Below are 24,190 nucleotides of genomic sequence, written 5' to 3'. Positions count from 1 at the left end.
CAAAAGTAACCTTCCAGAGTTTCTTCCCTCACATAAGTGAATGACACTTCTTTTAAGGAGCTGTTAAAAGAATTAATGACAGCTGTGCTTTGAATAATCTGTCTCACTTGTCCACGGAATAACATTTCCTCAGTGCTAATTCTGTGCTTAGGTGGGTAAAGTGAAATCCAAAGGAAGTGATGTTCTTCAGCCATTCGTTCTGTTTTTATTCCTCTCTTTATGGCTGTCATAATCGTGGTACAGTTGTCAATTTGCTAGGCCTGTCATTTCTCTAATATATGTTGAAATAAACTGAAAGGCCTCTAAATTGTGTGCTTTACCAATGCTGGAATTTACAGTATTCAGAAAAAAAATAATCAGAACAGTCTTTTTCTTTTTTTTCCCCCTGAAATTGAAACTGGTTAAGTGTGCAGAATTGCTTCAAATCTGAAGTTCATCGGGTACCCAAATGCATCTTTTTCAGTCTGAGGTTTAGCAGCACAAAAATAAACAAAGACCTTACTCTACCTACCTGTAAGTACCAATAAGAAAAGTAAATGGGTCTTGTGGAATGCTTAGCCTGTGAATGTAATTCTGTGGCTTCTCTTAAGTTGTGTTTAAAAAAAAAAAAAGTGATGTCTTTAAACATTTATGCTCTAAGTTTCTGAAGGATGTGTGCAACCTTGTAATTTGGTGGTATGCGGCTTAGTACTTCTCTGCATATGATTTCTTTTATGCTTTTTCTAATGTTTCATTTCTTTTCCAGAGCTGCTGAACCTATTCTGAAGCCAAGGGTAACCTAGCAGTACGAGGGACTTGTTGCTTCGTTAAATGGACATTTGCCCTCACGGGATGGCCCAGTTATCCAGTAGCAATGAATTTAAACAGCGCTCATCACCTTCTTTGGCAACTGCAAGGTCAAAAGACGTGGACAAAGAGGAGGCACTGCAGATGGAAGCTGAGGCATTAGCTAAGATGCAGAAAGAAAGAGGTATAGCTGGTAATAAACAAACTTCTCGTTCTTTAAGCAGCATTGGGCAAAAAGCACAGACACATAGCAAACAGGACCATGATCTCATGGTGTTTCCTGAGTCTGATGCCAAGAGAATGAAAGATAAACTAAGTACCATTGACATAGAGAAGCTTACTCATGCTGAACTGGAGAAACTGCTGCTGGATGACAGTTTTGAATCTAGTAAAGTACCTGCGTTACCAGTAACTCCTATTTTGAGCCCATCTCTGTCTTCACAATTTTATATTGGGCCCACTGGTCAGACAGGACAGTGGACACCTGGGATACCAGCACCTGTGACATGCACTTTACCTCCTATTTACCCCTCAGCTTCTTATATAAAACAAACTGGTGTATTTCAGAATGGATTCCATCCGAGTATGTCCTCTTATCACTCTAGAGAACCTATTTATTTTGGTCTTCCAAGGCAGTCGCAATACATTTCATATCCACTGGCAGCTACTACACCTTTCCATCCACAAGGAAGCCTACCTATATATCCTCCAGTACTTACACCAGAATTGGCAAAAGTATTTGACAAAATTGCAAGCACCTCAGAATTTCTGAGAAATGGGAAATCAAGCACAGACTTAGAGATGACTGCTATAAAGTCTGCAGTTTCCAGCCTACCAGCCTCAGAAAAATGCAGAGACATCAGTAAATTTGACTGGTTAGATTTGGATCCCCTCAGTAAACCAAAAGTGGATAGTGTGGAGACTTTGTATAAGGCAGAGGATCACGGAGAGCTGGCATCAGGTATGACAGCTGAAGATCCGTGGGATGCTGTGCTGTTAGAAGAGAAGCTGTTAGTAACTTGTCATCTGGAAAGAAAAATAAATGGGAAATCTTCTGGAGCAACCGTTACGAGGAGCCAGTCCTTAAACATGCGCACAGCTCAGCTTGGGAAGTTACAAGGCCAAACATCACAGGTGTGTAAATCAATATTTTTAAGTAGTGGTGCAAGGATAATGATTAGTCACAGTATTTAAGGACAGTGTAACATCTGTTTGTGAAATACTACCTGACTTGTCCAGACAGTGTGATGTTAGTGACATATGTGTGCTTCAGTGATATTTTAAAAACTTGAACATTACTACTAAATGAAATCCTAAAGCAAATGCTACTCTGTTATCTTTCCAAATTTACCTAGGAAACTGCAGTTTTGCTACACGTTACAGAAGAGAAATGAAAATAACCTTTACAGCAATTAAGTATTTAAACCATATTGATAAATACTTAAGCTCCTGAGGAAATCAAACAGGGCTGCAAAGTAAAGGTGGTGAGGTAATGTTGACAGTTTTCATCTTGAGCAGGCTCTATCTCAGACCCTGAAAAGTGGTGTTTTCACCTTATATTTCAACTTGTCTGCTTTTTTTTTTTTTTCTTAAAGAAAAAGAAGGTGTGGAGTCAAAAACCATTTTCTGCTCTTCCTTGCAGTCTTTCACAGGTTCACTATTAATTCTCTTTTGTAGACCATTCCTCCACCCTGTTTAATGGAGGAATGCTAAAAATATGGTAACCAAAACTTATAGATAAATATGCTGTTCTTGAAGGTGGGATTCTTTGTGGGTGTTGATAGGTCAGAAACTCTGTATTTTTGTGCTAGAAAACCATCTTTGTGGGATGTTAGTTGCCTCGGGTGCAGAGCAAAAGGCTCATCTCTGCTCTAGGACCACAATCTCTTTCAATAAAAGTTCAAGACTAAAGTATTAACGGACCCTTAAGTGATGATGCTCATCCTTTTGGATACAAAGCATATGCAGTTTCTGTGGAAACTAAACTGTACAGCATGTGTCATGACTTTATTGGCTGTATCGGCTGGGTAGTTATGCCTCCTGAAGTACACCCTGCCCTTGCCAGTAGAAATCTGGGAAGTGAGTGTTGATTATTTAGCTTTTCCTATATTTTTAAATTCCTCATTTCATGATGTTCCTTAAAGATGTATCTTTATAAAACATCAGTCTCTTCGCTACGAAGTAAATATGAAGACCCATGCATTTAAAAAAAAATTTTTTTTTTGGTAGACAGAGTACAGAGACTGGAGAAGTTTTCGGTGGAAAAATCTACACCCTGGCAAGGATGGTGGTGGCAGGAAAATCACATTTGTAGAGACTGGCTGGAGGCAGAGATTAAAAGATTTGTTCACCTTGGAGACTTAGAATTGCAGCTGTTTCAAATCTGATGTATTGTCTTTCTAGGTGTTTTTAACAGAAAAGGGACAAGCTTTAAAAGTAACTGTTACCTGTCAAGGGTGCTTTCCAAATTGCTCCTCAATTCCTCAATCCCCAGCCTAAACTGGGCCATTTCATCCCCACCCCCCAAGAAAAGGAATATTTGTGAGGCTGATTCTTTATGTCTGAATTTCCATTGAGGTAGAATTTCTGGCCACTAATTTGGAGTATTTCCTGTTTTTCTAGACTAGTTGTCAGTGTTCTGGCACACATCTACTCGAAGGCCTAGGAAGAAGAAACAAAAAAACCTTAGGGGGAAAAAAATCCTTTGCTTTTTTTCTTCTGCATCATTATTTTTAAAATAGTATGTGAAGATCTTGGATCTAACTTCTTTTTTTTCCTGTTCCTCTTTCCAGTGTTAAGCTGTGAAATCTGAGCTCAGTTATTCGCTAGTGTTTGTCTGGAAAGGCAGGTAAATTCGGGCTCTTCAGCAGTTTGCTTCTTCACTTTGTCATTTTATCCAGTGGTGTGCATTGTCTGTCTTCCAGTGACGTTTAGTTGGTTGCAGTGTTACTACTGACAGTTTGTACTGGTTGGTGCTTCTGACGTGCTGTGTGTGGAGACTGAGTGTTGCTGAATGCAATCTATTTTTTTCTATGAATTCCAGGATTCTCTCAAGAATCAGAATTCAGAAGGGTCTTATTGCTGATAGGTCCATTCCCATGCTATTTGCAGGAAACTTTACCCAGCTCATAAAATGCTCAGACTCTGCCTTCAGTGCTTTATTTTTTAACTCTTGCTACCTCCTATTTAAAGGCTATTCCAGCCCCTCGCTGTGGTTGTTAGTCCTCTGATTTTCATTAGAAGTGCATTCCTAACCAGTTCTTGGCCAGTTTTCTTAACAGGATGAAACAGCAGCTATTAAAGAATAAGAATGATTTTGATGTTGAAGGTGTCTTATGAAAATTTTAATTCTGTGTATGAGAGCACGTATACCACATGCTTTATGCAGGGACATGGATAAACTCCTAACAAGGAGAGGCATTCTGTTTCATATATCTTTATTGTATTTGCTTTATTCATGATGACATCACATCAGCAAATGTTGATCCTGTGATCAGTTAACGTATTTGAATCTTTTTCACCATCTTTTTCAGACAGGTTCTTGGTTTATGGCAGTGGATGCCCAACTGCAAGCTTGTGATTTCCTTCCTACCTGTGTTCTTGCTGTTGGTGTAATATTCCAGTTCTAGCCTCTATTATAAAGCTACCTGAGATTCCAAAGCTGGGATGTTTCTGCTGCTTGTCTAAGCACAAGTCTCTCAGATTCATATACTTCCACTTAACACCTTGCTTTTGCTTGTCCTGTGCATACTTACTTTTTCTTGTATAAATAACATTTCAACATGTATAGTATGAATCTGAGCTATTTTGCCCTTACTTTTGGCAATTTTCTTGTACTTTATCCCACTGACCTCCAGCAGTACATTTCTTCAAAGTATTTCCTGAAGCCTTGCACCTTAGTAGTATGAATCACTTTTTTTCTGAATCACCTCATAGTTCACTGCTCCTTCAGCCAAAACCATTAGTAAGAGTTTCCAGTGATAATTTTGATTCCGTAATGTTATCTGTAATCCCTTGAATCAATAGAAGGATTTGAGTTCTAGTTTGTATTCAGTAAAGTATCCATGCATCCCCTTTAAATGCTTCAGTGTTCATCTCTCCTTTCTAAAAGTGGAGGCAAAATCATTATATCCTATTTTAGATGCTGTCTTCTCTAGAAGTTGAAACTGAAATCTTTTGACTTCATATTCTTGTGGGGTCCAATTCAGTTTGACTTTTGGTAGTGCACTGAACAGCTTGTATCAAATGTTGAGAGAAGTATTTGCAGACCACTTCTATTTTTGTAGGCTGTGCTGAATATGAGGCATTTTTCTCAGACAGCTGTTTATTTGTTTTGGCCTGAAGTTCCCTTCCTTACAAGTTATTTCCTGTGACTGCAAGTTCTTACACCTCTTAAATTGGCTCATCTAGAAGGTAAAGAAATTCAAATCTCACTTATAGCCTAAGGACCTATTTGATGACCTTATTAGTCCACTGTGTGTTAAACAAATTCTTACTTCATCAGAGCTTGTCCTCTTGAAATTATCTTCTGAAAAAATGATCAAATCTAAGTAGTGAAATTTAACTTAAAAAAAAAAAAAAAAACCAAAAAAACAAGTAGGTATTTCATGTTCTTGATGTCATGCTAGGAGGTAATTCCCAGCAAAACAAATCTGTAATAGCCTCCGATTTTTCTTGTCATTCAAATGTGACTCTCAGAACGACTGTGGATAACCAAATAAACCTTTTTTTCTTGGCTAGTTGTGTTAGAACATACTGTACGCAGGCCAGCTTAGCCAGGGTGAACGACTGGCTTGTAGTTCCCTGTACTTGTCTGAGTTCAACAGCCAACTAACCTGCAAATCTTGTTTGTAACTTGCAAGTGTCATACAGTGTGAGAAGGAAGTTTTGTGGTGAGCTCTGACCAGCAGTTGGTTGACTCCTTATCAAAGGTGTTCGCCTTTCTCTTTGTTTGTTGGCTTCCCCTTTCCTTGTTGCTATTCTGTAACTGTTTAAAGAGTTCATGAAGTAGAAACAATAGCGCAGGCTTGGCAGCAGGTTTTATGTGATTGGTCGGAAGTGTTTTTGTGTGATACAACTTGTCTGAGAGGTTAGAATGAAGCTTTCTGAACGTAAGGTATCATACCTGTTCATGAATCTCTTTCTGGGTCTTGTGGCTTCCCAGCTTCCTCTGGCTAATCCCCATAATCCCCAACTGCAAAGGATTTGTCCCTTTGAACTGATCAGTGTTCATAAAACTGACATTTTAGCTGCAATAAGTAGATTTAAATGCAGTTCAGATTACAAACATTGGGTGTGTATGTATTTTCCCTTCAAAGTTAATGCTATAATACTTAATCATTCTAATTTAATTAAAACGAGCACTGAAAGAAAAAAGATCTTAACTCTGTGTTTGTTTCACATTTGACTCCTTCAGTCTGATTTGTTGGCGTTGTCAGGTTGTACCTGACACAGTCTGATGAAATGAGATGCTCAGCTCATTTTGTCAGCTAATAACAAACAACTCACATACTGGTTAAGTAGTTCTTCTCTATTTCTTTTATCTTCATGAAGAAATGATTACCATGATTTTCAGAAAAACAATAGCATGGTCTGCTTTCTTTCTGGACTTCTGGTTGGATTTCTGTAACGTTTCTGTAAGCATTGCAAAAGCTCTGCGTGCAGAAGAATTGATTGGAAGGCATCATCCTCTAAGTGTGCCGTGCTCCTAGGCCAGGTTCCTCAGGATCAGCTTATTCTGTGGAGCAGTTGCCTGGAGTTCCACAAGTGTTTCAAGCTGCTGCTGACTGCTGGGCTGTGAGTGGTTAGCTCTACCTCAACCCTGCTGCCTGTTCCAGCTCATGCTGGCATCTGTATGGCTATTTTGTGTATTGTATGTATGTGAATTGGATCAGAAACAAGGTTGTATTCAAAACTATTGCACTTGTAAAAACAACAAGAAAGCTCTGTTTGCTACAGGGTTTATTTTTTTCAAAATGCAGATCACTTTTAGGAATTGTTTTTAGGCTGGATACTCTAAGAGAAGTTGGTTTGCATTAATGGGTGTGTGGGGAGTGCTGGGGACATAAAAGATCAAAACAGCACAAATTTGTTACTGTGAGATTACCTCTCAGTTTGCATTCTGAATGCTGATTTAAGTGTACAGTTTATTTTGTCCTGCTTTGTAGGTGAAGGTAGTCATGGTCAGATTTGATGTGTAATGGTTCTTTTGGGGCTCCATACTGAAGGTTGAATGGCAGAAGTGGAGGAGAAAAAGCAATTTGCTCTCCTCGTCACGTTCAGCAGAATGTGGCCAAATGCCCAATGTCATTGCTCACTGCTGAGAGCCCGGGAGCTGTTATACTTGTAGCTTATTCTTAACTAACGTTGGTACTGTCAGATAAATAAATTACTTTCTTTAAAGAAGTCTTTGGTTCAGTGAATCTTTATTTTTTCAACTCAGTAATGATGCACATGTTTCCCCTTATATAAATAGACATAAAACTGATGATAAAACTCAGTTGTCTGAAATTCTGTGTACTGCATGTGGCTTTGTAGGCTCCAGGAATGTGTTTGCAGCTATTTAAATACTGTATTATCTTTGAGTTGCAGAAAGACAATGGGACCACTGGCACACTGACAGAAAATGTGCTTCTCCAAGAAATTGAAGGGCAGAATCAAGAACTGTCAGCTTTTTCTCAAGCAGTTACAAAGTAAGGAATTACTGAAAGTAGCATTCAGAAGAAGAATCATTACTACTTTTATATTGGAAACACACGTAGTCAAGAGGACTACTGCTAGTTTTCTTTTATATGATGAAGTAGACTTTTTGTATGTATTCTTTTCCCTTTGGTTATCCCAGTTTTTCTTGTTTTTATCATGATTTTCAAAAATGCAACAAAATCCTGAGGGTGGTCAGTAGTATGAAGTCTCCTTTTTATTCTTCTGATCCTGTGACTTTCCTTAGTCACTTTCCTCTCACTATTTTTTCCTTGGTTTTGTAAAGCTTTTTATTTTTAACCTTAGAGTATTTTCCTTATCTTCATTATATCTTTATCTCCTTCTGTTTTTCAGTACAAATTCTTTTGAAATAACTCAGTCTTTTTCTTTACTGATAGGCTTTGGCAAATCCCATCACTTATGTGTCTTTCTAAACCTTAAATTCCCTTTTATATCACTTCTACCACTGGAACTCTGTAGAAAAAAAGCTAACAAGAAAAAACAAAATCCCCTATGTTTTTCCTGCTTTGATCGGGTGGTGAAATTTCTTATACATGGAACCAAAGGAGATGGAACTTGATAACTTGGTGTTCCTTCTGTTATTTTTACTTACTGCTGCAATTTAACAAGTCACATCTGTTTTCTTCCTAGAGAAAGATAAACTAGGAGTCGTGCCTCACCCATTCAAAATCCAATAAAAAAAATGGGAAATTAGAGTTCTTTGAATTTGTTGGTTAATAACTACTTTGTAAAACAGGAGTGTTTATGAAGCGAAATGCAAACTCCATAAAACCAATGAGAAATCACGTACAATCTGCTGACAGCATTGACAAATCTTTCAAAATAAAAAACAGGCTTATAAGAACAGTTTTTAGTTACATTTAATTGCTGCCCTTTCTCAAGACCCAGCACTTAAAATGCTTCTAAACTTATGGCTGCATAAATAAAGGGATCCTTTTTTTCCCCTCACTCATACTCTTGTCAGGAGGCAAGGTAATGAAATAGGTGATTGTTGTAGAGGACTTCTGCTCATGATCTCCTATAACGCTGCTTTAACATTAATGGATAGTTAATTTCTTTTGTCCAGGTTCAATAGTAGAAAGTAAAAAGCAGGTATCAGAGGACTATATTTCTTAGTAGGTAAATATGTTTAATAATGTTTGTGTCCTAAAGAAAAGCCTTACCTTAATTCAAGCCTCTCTCAACTTCCAGAGTTTAGATGCTGCTCAGAAGTTCAGATTAGGCATCCACAAGTTCAAACGTGCAGAGTTTGGTAGTCTGTTGTACACAAAAGAATTTACTTTGTGTTCTAACTCAATGGCAGGCAAATGTTGTGGATTAGCTTTTATCCTGTAAGCTACATGGAAAACGTGCCTAACTATAATCTAGTTCTTTTTCCCCCTCTAACTACTATTGTATAATTATCGTGGGCAGTGTTCTGTTGAGAGTAGAAAAAATAGAATGCTTTTGTATACATGGTTTAGGTAAGAGCAATAAGTGTTGTTTACTGCTCTGGCTTGTGGTTATTGCTGTGTTCTTTTGCTTTAGTCATAAGCTTATCCATTGCAATGCTTTGTAAACTTTTTCTATTTACAGATTGAGGACCAAGTTTCCTTACACCAATCAGCAATCAAATCCAGGCTTTGTGCTGAGTCCAATCATGCTGCAAAGAAATATAGCTGGGGAGAGTGCCAGTATCAAGGTTTCTATAGAAATCAAAGGATTCCAGCAACCAGTAACTTTTACATGTGATGGTATGTTTCTACTTTTTAAACTGGAATTTGGTTGGAAGGCTTAGAATGGTGGATTGAGACTGCATGCTTGGTCTAGGCCAGTGGCTTTTTAATGTCTTGTAATCCCTGGGTTTCGGTTACAGGGATTGCTTGCAAGGGATGTGGGAAAGGTAGCTGAAGGAAGAACCTAGATGTGGGTCACTAACTCCATCAGAAAATACTTAGAAGCTGACAAATTGGAATAGTTTTCAAAAAAGAAAACCAAACAAACTAGAAGCACTGTTCTGTCTGCAGCTGGGAATATTAATACAACTTTTCAAGAGTTTGACCTACTTCATGATAATTTGGGAGAGAATGGAGGGGAAACAGATTTTGAACTTGCATCAATTTTTTATTCAAACGTTTGCTAGAATACTTAAAGCTATTTCAGATTACCTGAAAATTCAGACAAATTGCTGTTGGGAAATAAGAGTAAATGCTGAAATTATTCTAGCTATCATGAGATCAGTGTATGCTTGTCTACATGTATCAAAATGATGCTGGCTTGCTGTACTTCAACTAGCCGGCCCAGTTCGTGGGTAATGAAGCATATTAGTTTGGGATGGAATTTAGAGGCTTGCCTTATCCTTGGACATAAATTCATATTCTCTGTGCAGTCAACATTGCACAGCCTGCCTGTATTAAGGCTGTAACTTTGGATGCCATCAACTTATGTCGGTTCTTGATGATTAAATAACTGCTGCTGATAATAAATTACCTCAGGAACAGCTTACAGCTTAGTCTGTACATTGCTGTAATCTCTTAGGCTTGGTGAGAACTCCCATTCCCAGGCCAGGTCAACTGGCAGTAGGTCTGTGCTGCAGCCCTTCTTATCATTCACCTCTCTTTGGAAGCGTAGACCCCTTAGAACTGGTTGTTCTCAGAAGATATGAAATCGCTCTACTATTCCCTTGACCTAGAAGCTCTACTGAAAAACAAGCTCCTAATGCATAAATATTTTCATTTAATGTTAATCTGCTGAACCTTACAGTTATTCTGCTTTGATTTAACACTCCTCTGTTAAGTGTAGCCTAGGAAGGGCTTACGCTGTTTATCTGTAAGTTTGCGCTTCACTAATATTACAGGCTTAATCCTTTCCTACAAGAGGTTTTAGTCGTGTAAAGAGTTGCTATAGCTTTGGCCCTTTGTTTCTAGAAGTTCAGGGAAACCTTGGAATGGGGTTTGTACCTAACCTCACACATGCCTCTTTCTTTGTACTCCATTAAATTTCGAATCTTTCATCCCTAGCATTTGTAGACATCTACAAGCACTATAGCATATATGTGATTAGACATAGGTGTGTTTGAAGTTGCCCTTTTCCTTTAAGTCCACCTTATCTTGGTAAATTCTTGCATATTTTAGCTTCTAATGCTGGGAGCCATTATGGCTTTCAGTCCTGCTCAGATGGAACTGTAGCTTTTCGCTGTTCTTACGGCTCAGTGTGTAGAGGGAGGGAAATGGGCCAACTGCAGAGTTCATTTGGGTGTACCTTTTGGTTCTGTTTATTAGACTTTACAGGGAAGTACAGGTCTACTTGAGCAGTCACATGTCAGAAAGAAATGAGCCTCTTTCAGTAGGATAAAGGGGGTAAAAAGGTAGTAATGTCTCCAGTTAGTTTGTAATGCTTCACAACACTGACAGACCTTAAGCAGAGACCTTAAACAGAGCCTATGACTACAGCACGTAAGCTGTTGCTGCACCTTTTTATTCCATCATCCACCACATTTTCTGCTGTTCTGAGTTCGTAGTTACTGTTACTTGTTGTCAAGCTATACTCATTCTTCATTCACCAAATACCACTGTGCTTATAGTAAGTCATCTGATAGCGAGATGAAGCACTTGTATTCTTACAGAAAATATTGTTTGGATTTACCTGCGTATCCACCATAGTAGTAGCATCTCTTATGTTATGAGTAAGAAAATTAAGAAGATTAGGTCAATGGGAAAAAAAGAAAACTCTGAGGGTACTGCTGAAAAAAGTAAATGCTTCTGTATAGTGTTTTTTTAGGGAACTTTGAGGAACTTTGACATCATCGGCAGATGATTCAAAGGCGATCAGAAAGTAGATAGGGAGGCATAAGGAATGTTTTTTAAAGAAATTTGCTGTGTTAAAACGTATGTCTTCTCTTTCTGCAGCAACAGCTGGTGCCTGTAGGAGAGTGAATGTGAGGCTTGACTGAGGTTATTTCTTTTGCTGTGTGCTTGCTGGTTAGAAAGGAAAATCTACTTTCAAAACATTTGATACCTGCTAAAAAAGCTTTAGTAGTTAAGAATTGTATTTTGCAAAAGCTTGGTGATTCTTGCTAAGATCTGATCTGTACAATGTGAAAGCTGCTCTAGATAAATTAAAAGGGAAAAGATTTCCAGTACAATTTCTCTCTGTTACAGCTGGCTTTAATTCCTCAAAAGCAGAACAAATACAGAAGTTCTGTCATCAACTTTTAAGATACTGGTTTTTGAACTTCAGAGTGCTCTAGAGTAATTTAATCATTTGTCATCTTTGCTGTTTAAGACAATCTTATTAAAAAATAAATGCTTTTCTTGTGTAAAAACTCCTGCAAAATATATAGTGAGTTAAGTGGTTTTGTACTTCTTGAAAAGTGGCTACTCTGTACCCAAACTACCCTAAATATGTTTAGTATAATTTGCAATACACCTATATTTAACTTCTAGATGTTCTTTCTTTAAACAGTGAGCTCTCCTGTTGAGCTTATAATAATGCAGGCACTTTGCTGGGTGCATGATGACTTGAATGAAGTGGACATTGGCAGCTATTTCCTTAAAGTCTGTGGCCAAGAAGAAGTTTTACAGAAGTAAGCAAAGTCTTTTTCATTCATGTTTAGCTTCATATTTTTAATGGCACAGTTACTGGCAAATGTATTTTTCATGATTAAATGCATGAAGGGAGAAATCTTCAAAATGTAGATGCACATTTTGCACAAAGATCGGAAGTCTTTAGAGCTCCTGTGGGATACAACAGATTCTCAACAGCTTCCCAGAAATCTGTTCTAAACTGCTATCTGTTCTGTGGAACACAATTTTTTCAGATGCAGACTTCTAAAGCATTTCTGTAGATGGATGGTTTAATTTTCAGGTCCTTTAAATGTCAATAACCAGGAAAAAATCTACTGATAACTTCTAATAATCTGATTTTTTTCCAAAGCGAATGACTGGCAAATCCCCATTTGTTTTCTGGATTAGAATGTTTGGTTTCAATGTTAACCATAGCAGTTAAGAACTTTAGCAAAAATGTTGGTACCTGTAGTAGTATGCTAAAACTTCCACTGAAGTAAAAACCCAATTGAGCAGTATGATGTGGAGACTGATTTACTACTTCCTTATTTTGAGCTCAGTAGGTTGCTTTAAGTATTTCACATGAGTTCTCTGAAAAGTACTGAATATTTTTTGTGTAAATAACTATAGCTTTCATTTGTTTAACAGTAAGCACTGCGTAGGAAGCCATGAATACATTCAGAACTGTCGGAAATGGGATACAGAAATTAAATTGCAGCTTGTGACCCATACTGAAATTTGCAGAGGTCTGGCACGAACAGTAAGTACCTCCTAAAGTGCAATTTAATCTTAAAGAGTTCGAGAGTTTGCATTAAAGGTGATGGATCTGAAGTGAAATCTTCTTTTGTAATTAACAAATGAGGAAATCTGTATGATGTTGGAAGTTGTGTTCTCCTCTCCTGAGAGCATATGAAACATGGATAACGTGTTGTAAGTCCTGCAGCTGGAAAAAGTGCACAAGTTTTTTATCTAAACTTTAGGCCTTAAAGAGAAGCAGCAGATTTCAGAGTTGAAGATAAGCTGAGGACAGTTTTTGAGTTTAATTAGATATATATCTGACAACTGAAGAGAAAAGGAGGGAGGAACAGAGTTAGACACTCAGTAGCTGTTTCTCTTCTTTTCCACTGTCTCCATGTCAGTGTTTTTTGGAGGCTATCAGTTATTTCTTTTCAGTTTTGAAGAAATAACTTCATATCTTTCCACTTTTATTCCATTAGCAATGAGATGTCTAAAACATTATTATAGATGATAGGAAGTTGGGAACTGAACTCAATATATAATATTTTACTGCAGGAAGAAGATGACAGAACACCCATAGACCTCACCAAACACCTCTACAAAGTAGAAAAGCCTTTCAGAGAACCTAATATAAGGTAATATTGTGTAGGCTTTTTCATTATCAAGTCAATGCTGAATTTCTGACCAAAATTGTTACGCTCTTGCAGATGTGCTTAATAATTACTGTATCTTGCAGATCTTCTATTGAAGAGCTTCTTGATATCTATCATAAGCAAACTGAAATAGCTCTGAAAAATGAGGTAAGGTCATTGCAAATTATTACTGAATCAAAAGTAACATGGGAATGTTTACTGATAAGGCAGTTGGAGGAAAAAAATGCAAGTGTTCTTGGGAAAACTAAGATCCGAACAAGAAGTCAAATGTGAATTTGGAATAGTTGGTTTTTAGATTGCTTTTTAAAATTTTCTTTCTAGCTTTTTCTGTGATCTTATAATTACCTAATCATTGCAATGGCAGTGTGTCTTCCAAGTCCTGAGGTGCAAAATAACCTTTTCCTCAAAAATGCTGAAGAGGTGAATTTAGGGGAAAAGGTCTGTATCTTGACTATGTCAGTTGTTATTTGTGATACATTGCCAACAGATCAAAGTCTATACAATTAAGCAGTAACGTGTATAGTGGAATTTGCATGTTTGGAACACAGAAGTTAGTTTTACACAAAGCATAATAACATCTTACTCTGCACTATTGGATTAATTTAAAAAAGCACAGTCAAAAATAGTGGGTATTTCACTCTAATTTGAAACAGCTTTATGTAAAATAAAGTAATTTCCCAAATGCAAAAGTCTAGCTGAAGATAACCTACTTTGCTCCTTTTTAAAAGGACTAGTGTCCTGGTTTCCACTGAAACAGTGTTAATAGCACACCGATGCTCTGAGTGATGGGAGTGTGATGCTGAGCTGCCTGCCTTAGACCACAACAACCAGCTTAGGTTAACTCCTGATGGTAATTTAACTTGGAGACTAAAACCTTGAATAACTTCTTTAAGAAGTATATTTCTTAAAGTTTCTATAAGGAGCAGTCTTGAAATGAAAGACTTGGTGGAAATGAAAAGTATTATAATTAAGTCTGTTTTATTAACTTTGTAGGAATGCGAGTCTCAACAAGCTGCTCTCCACTATTTACATATTCCCTTAATACCATTAGTTCATAAGATTTTTCAATTCTCTTGATGTTTAACCATATTCTCAAGGATGGTTTCAAACACAATCTGGTTATAGAAGAGTGAGATGTTAAGTGCCCCTTAATATGATGATGATTTTGTTGCTTTGCTCTTGCAGCTGCCTCAAATTGCTTATTTAACAGTGATTTCACATGTTGAGGTGAGAAATATAAAACGTTGCACTTCAAACTTATGTTCTGCTCTGTCCACAGAGTCTTTTTGAAGATGAGAGATGCATTTTGTAGGTGACAACTAAGTCCAAATATCAACACTACTGCATTTAATTTTTTTTACTTCCTGAAGTGACTTTCAGTACACATTCAGTAGCTGAAGTTTGTTAATGAAAGCAAAGCAGGGTGAGGTCTTCAGTAAATAACTCATGTAGCCCTTGAATTTGCATCTGTGGACACATTCAAATTTGTCCTTGTAATAATTTGATGAGGAAAATAGCAGTGGAGATTTTGCTTTTCATATGCTGAACAGCTGTTGCCTTCAAGTCCTTAGTTTGGAAAGCAGGCTTAAACATTTACAGCATCTTCAATTTCTAGGGTTATTTTCTTACCAGTGCAAAGTTAATTGTTGCCAGGTAACTCCCAATCCAAAAACTTTATTATTCAAATGGCTGCTTTGTTATCCATCTGCATGAAGGTCATATGAGAGCGTGTGGGTGTGAAGGGAATCAGTTTATATCGTAGCAAGAGAATATTACACCAACTCCTCCTATTCTAAGTGATCATAAGTGATGGTGAACAGAAGCTATACTTTAGGCCTTCAAAAATTAAACAGAGACATTATGTTGAAGCAAATATTTTTATTATCCATATATATTTTAGATTAAGACTGCTAATATTAAAAGAAAATCTGTAATTCTTTGGATTTAAATGAAGGGTGTTTTTTTTTTTCAATCTGAAGAGAATATTGGGAGGTTCTGTTTAAGTGTACAATTCCCCTTCCTTTTCACCCTTAGGATAGCAGTTTGCAATTGTTTGATCTCAAATAACCATTTAGGTTGAATAGTTTGCACAGCAAACAGTTGCAAGCAGTGTTTTTCAAACAGTAGGTTCAAGTGAAATCAATAAGATAAATATGTTCTGTTACAGAAACTATAAGGTAGTGTAAATGTAGTTTGAATTTATGTGTTTAAAAGAGCTGAAATTGAAAAGCATTTTCTTTAGTGTGATTCTTTCCTCATGCTCCTTGAATATCCTTTTTTTGAATCTGCTTTTTAAAAAAATCACATGGGAATTTGAGCTTAGTATCTCATTAGACAATATCTACCTTGCTAAAGGAAAAATCTTAATTTCTTGGGGCACCGTGCTGCACTCTGTACTAGTTCTGTTTTTATGACATTGCTAACTGAGCTATAAGGAAATTTTCAGTATGGCAGCTTTTTCTTTAATCACATTGTTAAACTACAGGTAAATATAATTGACATATGCATACCATCATAAAATCTTCTTGGCAATTCTTTCTTAAAAAAAAAAAATAAAACAACATTGTGTTTTGCAGTAATGACCATCTCAATCTGTTCTTTCTTACATTTTTTTATTAGAACCAACATAAAGCAGTTGATCACTTGATTAAGACTGTCAGAAAAATCTGTTCAACATTGGATGGTGTAGAAACTCCTGCAATAACAGAATCTGTAAAGAAGCTGCGAAGGGCTGTTAATCTTCCAAGGATTAAAGACACAGAGGTAAACTTGCACATTATAAATTGCATTCTGAGGTGTGCTTTTTAAAACCAAAGGATAACATTTCATAGTCTTTGGTAGTTGCAAATACTAGCAACAATTTAGAATTATATTTTTTCTTTCTTTTTTTAATATTTATTGTTATTTTACCTGATAGTTTCAGTGTTTTTTTATAACAGTCATTTGCTGTTAATGTATTGATCACTTGGAATCCAACTTGAAGGTATTTTTAAAATACTCTTTTCTAGTTCTGTGACTACAGATTTGGGTCACAGCAACTGCTGTTCAGTATTACCAAAGGGAATCCAGCTGTCCTCTAAAATCAATGCAGTAATGCTTAGATGAAGAATGAACATAAGTTGTTTTTTTTTTTTGGTGCAGTACTTATGTGAAAAGCAATATCATGTTAAAACACTAGCAGGCCCATCACTGGATTTCTGAGCATATGGACAAAAAATCTTACCAGCAGTGCAGATTTTGTTGATGATAGAACTGGCTTACAGTGAACAGTTAACTTGAGCACAGCTGGTCTCATATCACTTACTCAAAAAGTCATTAAAGGGAAGAACGTGCAAATAAAACAGCTGAATAGTCTTATAATGCTATTTCAGGCCATATTAGAAGGAATTTAGATTCCTGTGCTGTTTTCTTGGTTTTTGGTTGTTGTTGTCTACAGTTTAGTTATGTATTTGTAATACTAAGCTGAAATCTTGCAAAATCATAGACTGAATTAATACAGCTATTACCAACTGTTCTCTTGCAAAGAAATGCAGAACATTTATTTAAAAGGTTAGGGAAATTCAGGATGTATAAAGTTTCTGCCTTTTTTTTTCTTTTAAAAATGAAAGTTTTAAGTTTTTGACATAAAGTTATGTTGACAAGATTAATGCATGAAAGATGTAGGTAGAGCTTTCGTTCTTCTGCAGTTGTGGCAGATGTCTTAGCACTTATCTCAACTGCAGGAATTCAAAAAGTTTTGCTTTTAAATTACCAATTCAGTTTTCATTAGAAGTTTTAGTTCTTATCAGAAGTTGAATTTGGCATGAAGTCCTTCCTTACTTGAAGGGAGTAAATTCCCATGATTAGTTTGACGCCTGCAGACTTCAGCAGCGTCCTTGATGAGACCAGACACTGCAGTAATACTGTATCGTGTTTAGACTCCCATTTTAGCAGACCAAGGAGCAAAAAACAACAGATATTGGCAATACCTAGCGCTCAGCTTCCTCAGTTTACTTTTTTTTTTTATCTTAACTGTTCCTACAAAAGATGCCTTTCCAAAACAGCTATTTGAGCTTAAATTGATACATAATTAAGCTACTAGCTTCTGCTCTCATCTGTAACAGCCCTGAATTTTCTCTCTACTGAGAGAAGCTTGAGTACTCTGAGCAATATTCCAATGTACTGAGCCTTGTAAGATATGTCAAGATAGTTGTGACTTGACAAAAGGTTTTGAACTTGGTGAATAGTTTTTGCATGATGTAGAACTTGTCACAGTATCAGTTACCATGAGGAACTTCAATTGAATAAAAAGATGTATTAAATGAACACAAACATGGTCCTAATTCAGATGTTTAATAATTTCTGATCAAGTTGATTCTTAAGGGCAATGAAAATGAGTACAGATTTCTTGGTATTGAAATTTACTCTGACTTACTGTGTAGGTATCCCTGAAATGTGGCGATGATTCTAGCAAGAGCGCATCTGGTGAGTAGAGTTGTTCAGTTTTATTAAAAGTGACTTCAAGGTTGCTAATTTAAGGAAGATATGCATTAAAGATCACTTACAATTTAGGCTCGCTGCAGCCTGAAAGTCCTCTGAAAGTGAATATAGACCTGCTGACAAGAGCAGTTGAGGCCCTTCTGCGACTCCACATGAATTCATGTAGCAGCAGTTCTGCAGCAGTTTCTCCAAAAGATAAGACTACCAAGGAAGCGTGGACTGCCACAGAACATCTCCAGTTCACAATATTTGCTGCACATAGAATTTTTCCTGATTGGGTATCCAAGTAAGTAATTTTCCAGTTGCAGAAAATCATCCCTTTATGGAGTTCTTTTTTGTTTACTTTACTTTGTTCTTTGTCCAGTTTTGAAAAATACTACTTGATTTGTTCTTTGACCCATAATGGAAAAGATCTCTTCAAACCTGTTCAGTCCAAGAAGGCTGGTGCATACAAGAACTTCTTCTACTTGATTAAATGGGATGAACTGTAAGTGACTTTAGAATACTAACTGCCCCTGCAAAATAGGTTGGTTTCCTATACCTACCTAAGTGCTGAATGCACTCATTCAGTCAACTCTTGCTCCTAGTTCTACCCAAAGTGTTGAAAGAACAGCATGTGAGGCTTGTGACCAAAATCAGAAATACTATTCTGAATGGTATTTGACCTCTCATTTTCAAAGTGGGAATGGAAATGCTGGACAATTGCCCCGTGCCAATGTATTTATAGAGTACAACTATAATCCACCCTCAGCAAGTTTGCTGATGATACGAAGTTGGGAGGATTGGCTGACACGCCTGAAGGCTGTGCTGCCATTCAGCGAGACCTGGACAGGCTGGAGAGCTGGGCAGTAAGAAACCGGATGAGGTTCAACACAAGCAAGTGTAGGGTCTTACACCTAGGGAGGAAGAATTGCATGCACCAATACAGGCTGGGGGATGAGCTGCTGGAGAGGAGCTCTGCAGAGAGGGACCTGGGCGTCCTGGTGGACGACAGATTGGCCATGAGCCAGCAGTGTGCCCTCGTGGCCAAAAAGGCCAATGGCATTCTGGGGTGCATTAAAAAGAGCGTGTCCAGCAGGTCGAGGGAGGTGATCCTCCCCCTCTACTCTGCCCTGGTAAGGCCTCATCTGGAGTACTGTGTCCAGTTCTGGGCTCCCCAGTACAAAAAAGACAGGGATCTCTTGGAAAGAGTCCAGCGGAGGGCCACAAAGATGGTGAAGGGCCTGGAGCATCTCCCCTATGAAGAAAGGCTAAGTAAACTGGGTCTGTTTAGCCTTGAGAAAAGAAGACTGAGAGGGGACCTGATCCAGGTTTATAAATATCTGAGGTGTGGCGGCCATAGTGGTGAGGCCAGTCTCTTTTCAGTGGTACGTGGAGACAGGACGAGGGGAAACGGACATAAGCTGCAGCATAGGAAGTTTCGCACGAATGTGCGTAAGAACTTCTTCACGGTGAGGGTGACGGAGCACTGGAACAGGCTGCCCAGGGAGGTTGTGGAGTCTCCTTCTCTGGAGATATTCAAGTCTCGCCTGGACGCCTACCTGTGCGACCTGGTGTAGGGAACCTGCTTTGGCAGGGGGGTTGGTCTCGATGATCTCTAGAGGTCCCTTCCAACCCCTACAATTCTGTGATTCTGTGATAATGAGTTGGGAAGATTGTGGGATTCCATGTAATGGGAATGGCTTGCACTTCTTAAGGAATGATGAATAAAGCTTGCTTTTTAAGCAGTTCTCGGATTTTCTAAATAGGGAAGAAAAGAAGCTGACTTCTATTGACATTGATGATGAATAGTTTTTTGTTCCAAATATATCACAGCAATTTTGTATCTAATTTATAAATCTAATTTAAAGTATTTCTATAAAGAGATCAGATGCGTAAGTGCTTATTCTGTCTATAGCATATGAGAATGTTTTGAGCTACTTATAAGCTGGATTTCTCTTTTTGGAGCAGGGAAAGAGTAGAAAAGTAGAAGGAAGGGCATGCAGAGAACAAACAGAATGGCAGTTAGTATCTGAGAGGGGAAAATAGTTTTCATTATACACACACACAACTTACTCTTTTTGACTTAGTAGTATGAGGCAGTCTGTCATTACTGAAGAGTCAGGTGAGTTCCATGTTGCCCTATACCTTGTTTCCTGACAATTTTTAAAGCTCAGAGATGGACTCTGAAGAATACTCTAAAAGCCTGCAGGGACAAATTATTGTAGACCAGAAATGAAAGCTTCAGGTTCTGAAATACCTGCCACCTGAGACTGCTTGGACTACCTTTTTTTTTGATGATGAATGAATGAATTGTCAGATCTTTTGCTGACAAGAGATAGTGTATTGAAGTGAAAGATGTTAGATTGCTTGTAAGCTGCTTAATATAGTTTGGGTGTTTTATAGTCTAACTGTTTTAGTAATATGCTGTGAGTACATACCAAAAAATCAGTCTATAAGTTAGAGAAAATTAAAGAAAGAACACTTCAAGCAGTGAAAAGTGTCAACAAAACTCTGGGTTGGAGTTGTACAGTGAGGTGTATACTCCTCAGCTGCAACCTTTATGGTTGCGAGCTTTGTACTGTTTGGTGAATTTAACTTACAGTAGTTCTTAAGGGATTGTTTCATTGGGATGGGAAACTGTTGTCAGCTGACACTCCAGTTAGATCTGAGTTGAGGAGGTGGCTAACACAGAATTGTATGTCTTGGTAGTGAGCAGAGTGGGAGGACGGGTTATGCTAGATTGTGCAGTTCTGTGCAAGGAATGTGATTTAATAGAAGAAGACTAAAGAGGCTTGTTCTACTGCCTATTAAAAAGGATTGTTCTAAATCTAGCTACCATACAGAATTGAAGTTTAGCAGGTTTTATGAACTATTGGTGCAGAAGATACTGGAGTGGAATGTAATTGCACAAAAGTTTAGCATTTGTCCTTTGGTAATTTGAAAGCAAAAGGCATTGACTGATTATATGAATGACAAGCCTGTAATTTACTAATAATTGGTTTTCCTTCTACGACTGATTTATTTCAATGCTTTTATTTTATAGAATAATTTTCCCCATCCAGATTTCACAACTGCCTTTGGAATCAGTCTTATGTCTGACTTTGTTTGGAATCCTAAATCAAAGTAGTGGAAGTTCTCCTGATTCAAACAAGCAGAGAAAGGGCCCTGAAATGTTGGGTCAGGTTTCTCTACCTCTTTTTGATTTTAGGCGGTAAGTATCCAAAATAGGGGTAAGCTTATTAATATGATTTATTCTATATAGAGTTTAATCTGCTCCCGTCATTATAGAAACTGCTTCTTTGCTGCTGAACGTATTAGAAAGTGACAAAGGTAGCAATCTTAAGGAGTATTTGTATAGAAATAACAGGAGTTAATTATGGCATGGTATTTTCTTTTAACTGGTGAAAAACTTACCTGCAGGGGTATGTTGAATATTTGAATTAAAATGTTAGTAATACTACTGCTGACCCACGATAACGGTGCTAAGATGACCTCTTTTGGTCCACAAGTTTGTAAACATGCAGCAGCTGAGGATGTAATCACAACATGAATAGTCCTTCAAGGAATCCACTGACATTCAGATCAGGATCTGTTCCTTCTAAATCATCTGTGGTTTAAGTATCAATGGACATCACTGCCTGCTGAATTGATAGCCTTCCTTCTTCATTGAAAGAGTGTAGTCTTGATGATTGTGGCATTTCATGAGTTTTAAAAGTAAGTTATATTGGCCAGAGGCAGTTCAGTTGCTATTTGTATATATTTTAGCAGATAAAGTGCAGACAGCCAGTACATGAGTGATAGAGAATGCAAAAGAAAGTGTTTGCAGCAAGTAATGGATTCAGTAGGAATAGTGTCAAGTGCAATACAAAACAGAGCAGAATCCTGACAGCAGGTATATGTACTATCCTTCCCTGTCACTGGATAAGAAATCTGCCAGAAACTGTTTTGAGATAGGAAAATTAACTCTTCTTCACTCACTTCTGTTTGTAGCTCTAGATATGGTGATGGCTCAAACTTTTAAAGATAAAATACTTTTAATCTACGGTCTTGCTGTATTTATAAGGACTATTTTTTTTAGAGGCATCTTTGTCTTGGCTGTAAAATATTTGATGCTGTATGTTTTAGTAAGTTTATATATGTAGGAGCCAAACCAGAGAATTAAGTTTGATTAAATATATCTTACCTTTTGGAAAGATTAATTTTTCTGGTCTGATAATAGAATGGTAACAAATAATCCAGCAAGAAAGAAAAATCAAAATACTATATTTCAAAGTTTTAAAAGATATGTGTATTTTAAAACGTACGTATATTTTAACATACATATGTACTTTCACAAATAGCAAAATGAACCATTCCTGCTATTAACCTGTATCAGTAACAGAGATCTCTCTGGTCTTTTTTCAAGTGCAGTTGCAGATCCTCTTGTGCTCTTTTATCACTTAAAATGGAAAGTTTTCTATAATTTTTCTCAAGTGTTCCTGGATTTTTCCTTCTCCTTGAAACTTCCATTACTGGGTGTATTCCAAAATTATAATTGTTCTGGTAGCTGGTTTATGAAATTTCAATAAATAAGCTTGAACCGTGGATACCAAAATTAGGCATAATGTTACAGAAATGATCACACCATTGCGAAATAGCTTTGGGGAATTATGCTTGGAATTTTATTTTTGTAAGTGATTCTGACTTCCAGATCCTACTAGAAGCTCATATTATCCAATTGTCAACAAAGACCCCCAATCTTTCTTGGTCTCCTATTACTCTGTATTGCTTTACATGTGTTTTGCATCCTTTGCTTCTACATGGAGCTCTGTTTGTTCTACTTCTGCTTTTGTATGCTGATCATTCCAAAAGGCTGCAGCTGTGTAGCAGTTTAGGCTTTCCTGCACTGCAAAGATAGCTTGCAGTTGCTTTCTGTCTCCACTGAGAACTCAATCTATTTTCACAAATGACCTTTCTTGCAGTCTTCAATCTAAATATTGCACTTTGGTGTCCTAAATGCCACGTTTCATAGTATATGTGATTACAAACATTATTTTTATTTTAATTTAAATTGCAGAATTAGTCTTATTTCATGCTGCACCGTATTGTCATAGTAGTTAGCCTGGGGGGAGAACTGTATTTTCTGTTTATGTAGAGTGCTGCAGTAGGGTGTGTTGCACAAGAGAATGCTGAATGGCCTGTATAGGGCAGCTGTAGAGTTGCTAGAGTCTAATATACTTACAATCTAGAGAAATGAAATTCGGATTTGTGTAATTAAAGATATGAGGCAAATATTCTAGTTGCAGTTGGAGGTAATGTTGCTAGTGGGCAGGAGCTAAAAACTAGCTAACTAAACCATGGGAAGAATAAGAAGTCATAGATAGGCTTTAATATGTCTAACTTGTTTTCCTCATAGCAACTATTGGGCTTTGTCAGATGGTATTTTAATAACTAATATTCTGTTGAAGCAAACACATTGTGACATAATACCTGTATATGCTTTTTCTCTCAGATTGCTATCTTGTGGGACAAAGCTCCTGCAACTCTGGACCTCATTACATCCGAGTCATGCTTCAGGGACGGCCAGTAAGAAAGAAAATATGGGAAGAATAGTACTGCAGGTTATATATGATTCTGATTTGTCCTGACTGCATTTTTGTGAATATTGTGACTAATTTTTACAGGAGTGGTAATAGATCTGTTGTTTTGGGGAAAGTGTAAATATTAAATCATATTTGTCAGCCAGCATAATAGCAGAGCAGTTACTGTAAGAAGAAAGAATGGAAAGCTGCTGTAAACATATGCATTTACAATCACTCTGAAGTTGAGACAAATTGGAAATGCTTTGGTCTTAGGTATCTATTTATCAGTACTGACAGAGAATATCTTTTGAAACATAGTCCATAGAGATGTGTGTGAAAGAGGAATTTCTTGGGTAGCAATTCCAGTTTCCTTACAGAATGCAAGTGCCTTTCATCCTCAATTCAGTGTCCAAATTTCCCTAGAGAAAGTACCTTGTTAGGCATGGCTTCACAGTCCCAACATGTCATTAGAGGTGATGGTTAGATTGAAACCACTTGGTGTGGGGTTTTTAGTAGTTCTTGGATTAATCTCAACTCCAAGTATTGGATTGTAAAACAATGCAGTTGTCATACAGTTAAGGACAGTAGTTATATAGAAGAATTAAGATTGGGAAAAAAAAATCACTAACCATACCTGAAAACTATTACATACGCAGAACTGAGGAGCTGAGATTCCCAAAAACCTGATGCTGCTGGAAGGGGAAGCTCTCTGCTTTTCTTAGGAGGG

General features: G+C 37.3%; 1 protein-coding gene across 3 annotated transcripts in view; it reads left to right on the top strand.

The window, feature by feature from the left end:
• Positions 1–24,190, top strand: part of PIK3C2A (phosphatidylinositol-4-phosphate 3-kinase catalytic subunit type 2 alpha) — a 49,691-nt gene that overhangs the window by 10,716 nt on the left and 14,785 nt on the right. The window contains exons 1-14 of one of the 3 annotated variants that reach the window (XM_085224237.1): positions 81–513; positions 746–1,920; positions 7,378–7,478; positions 9,082–9,239; positions 11,950–12,070; positions 12,699–12,810; positions 13,344–13,423; positions 13,525–13,588; positions 16,061–16,204; positions 17,863–17,905; positions 17,993–18,206; positions 18,285–18,407; positions 20,946–21,113; positions 23,394–23,502. In XM_085224237.1, coding sequence (XP_085080363.1) covers positions 811–1,920; positions 7,378–7,478; positions 9,082–9,239; positions 11,950–12,070; positions 12,699–12,810; positions 13,344–13,423; positions 13,525–13,588; positions 16,061–16,204; positions 17,863–17,905; positions 17,993–18,206; positions 18,285–18,407; positions 20,946–21,113; positions 23,394–23,502 — 2,547 coding nt within the window. In that variant the 5' untranslated portion in view covers positions 81–513; positions 746–810. Of the gene's footprint in view, positions 1–80; positions 514–745; positions 1,921–7,377; positions 7,479–9,081; positions 9,240–11,949; positions 12,071–12,698; positions 12,811–13,343; positions 13,424–13,524; positions 13,589–16,060; positions 16,205–17,862; positions 17,906–17,992; positions 18,207–18,284; positions 18,408–20,945; positions 21,114–23,393; positions 23,503–24,190 lie in introns of those variants that run through there. The other 2 variants (XM_085224236.1, XM_085224238.1) reach the window with 2 other exon arrangements.

Source organism: Meleagris gallopavo, chromosome 5 (assembly GCF_905368555.1).
Source record: "Meleagris gallopavo chromosome 5, MGAL_WU_HG_1.1, whole genome shotgun sequence".
NCBI classification, from domain to species: Eukaryota; Metazoa; Chordata; class Aves; order Galliformes; family Phasianidae; genus Meleagris; species Meleagris gallopavo.
Note: the sequence above shows the minus strand (reverse complement) of the source record. Positions and strands in the feature narration are given on the sequence as shown.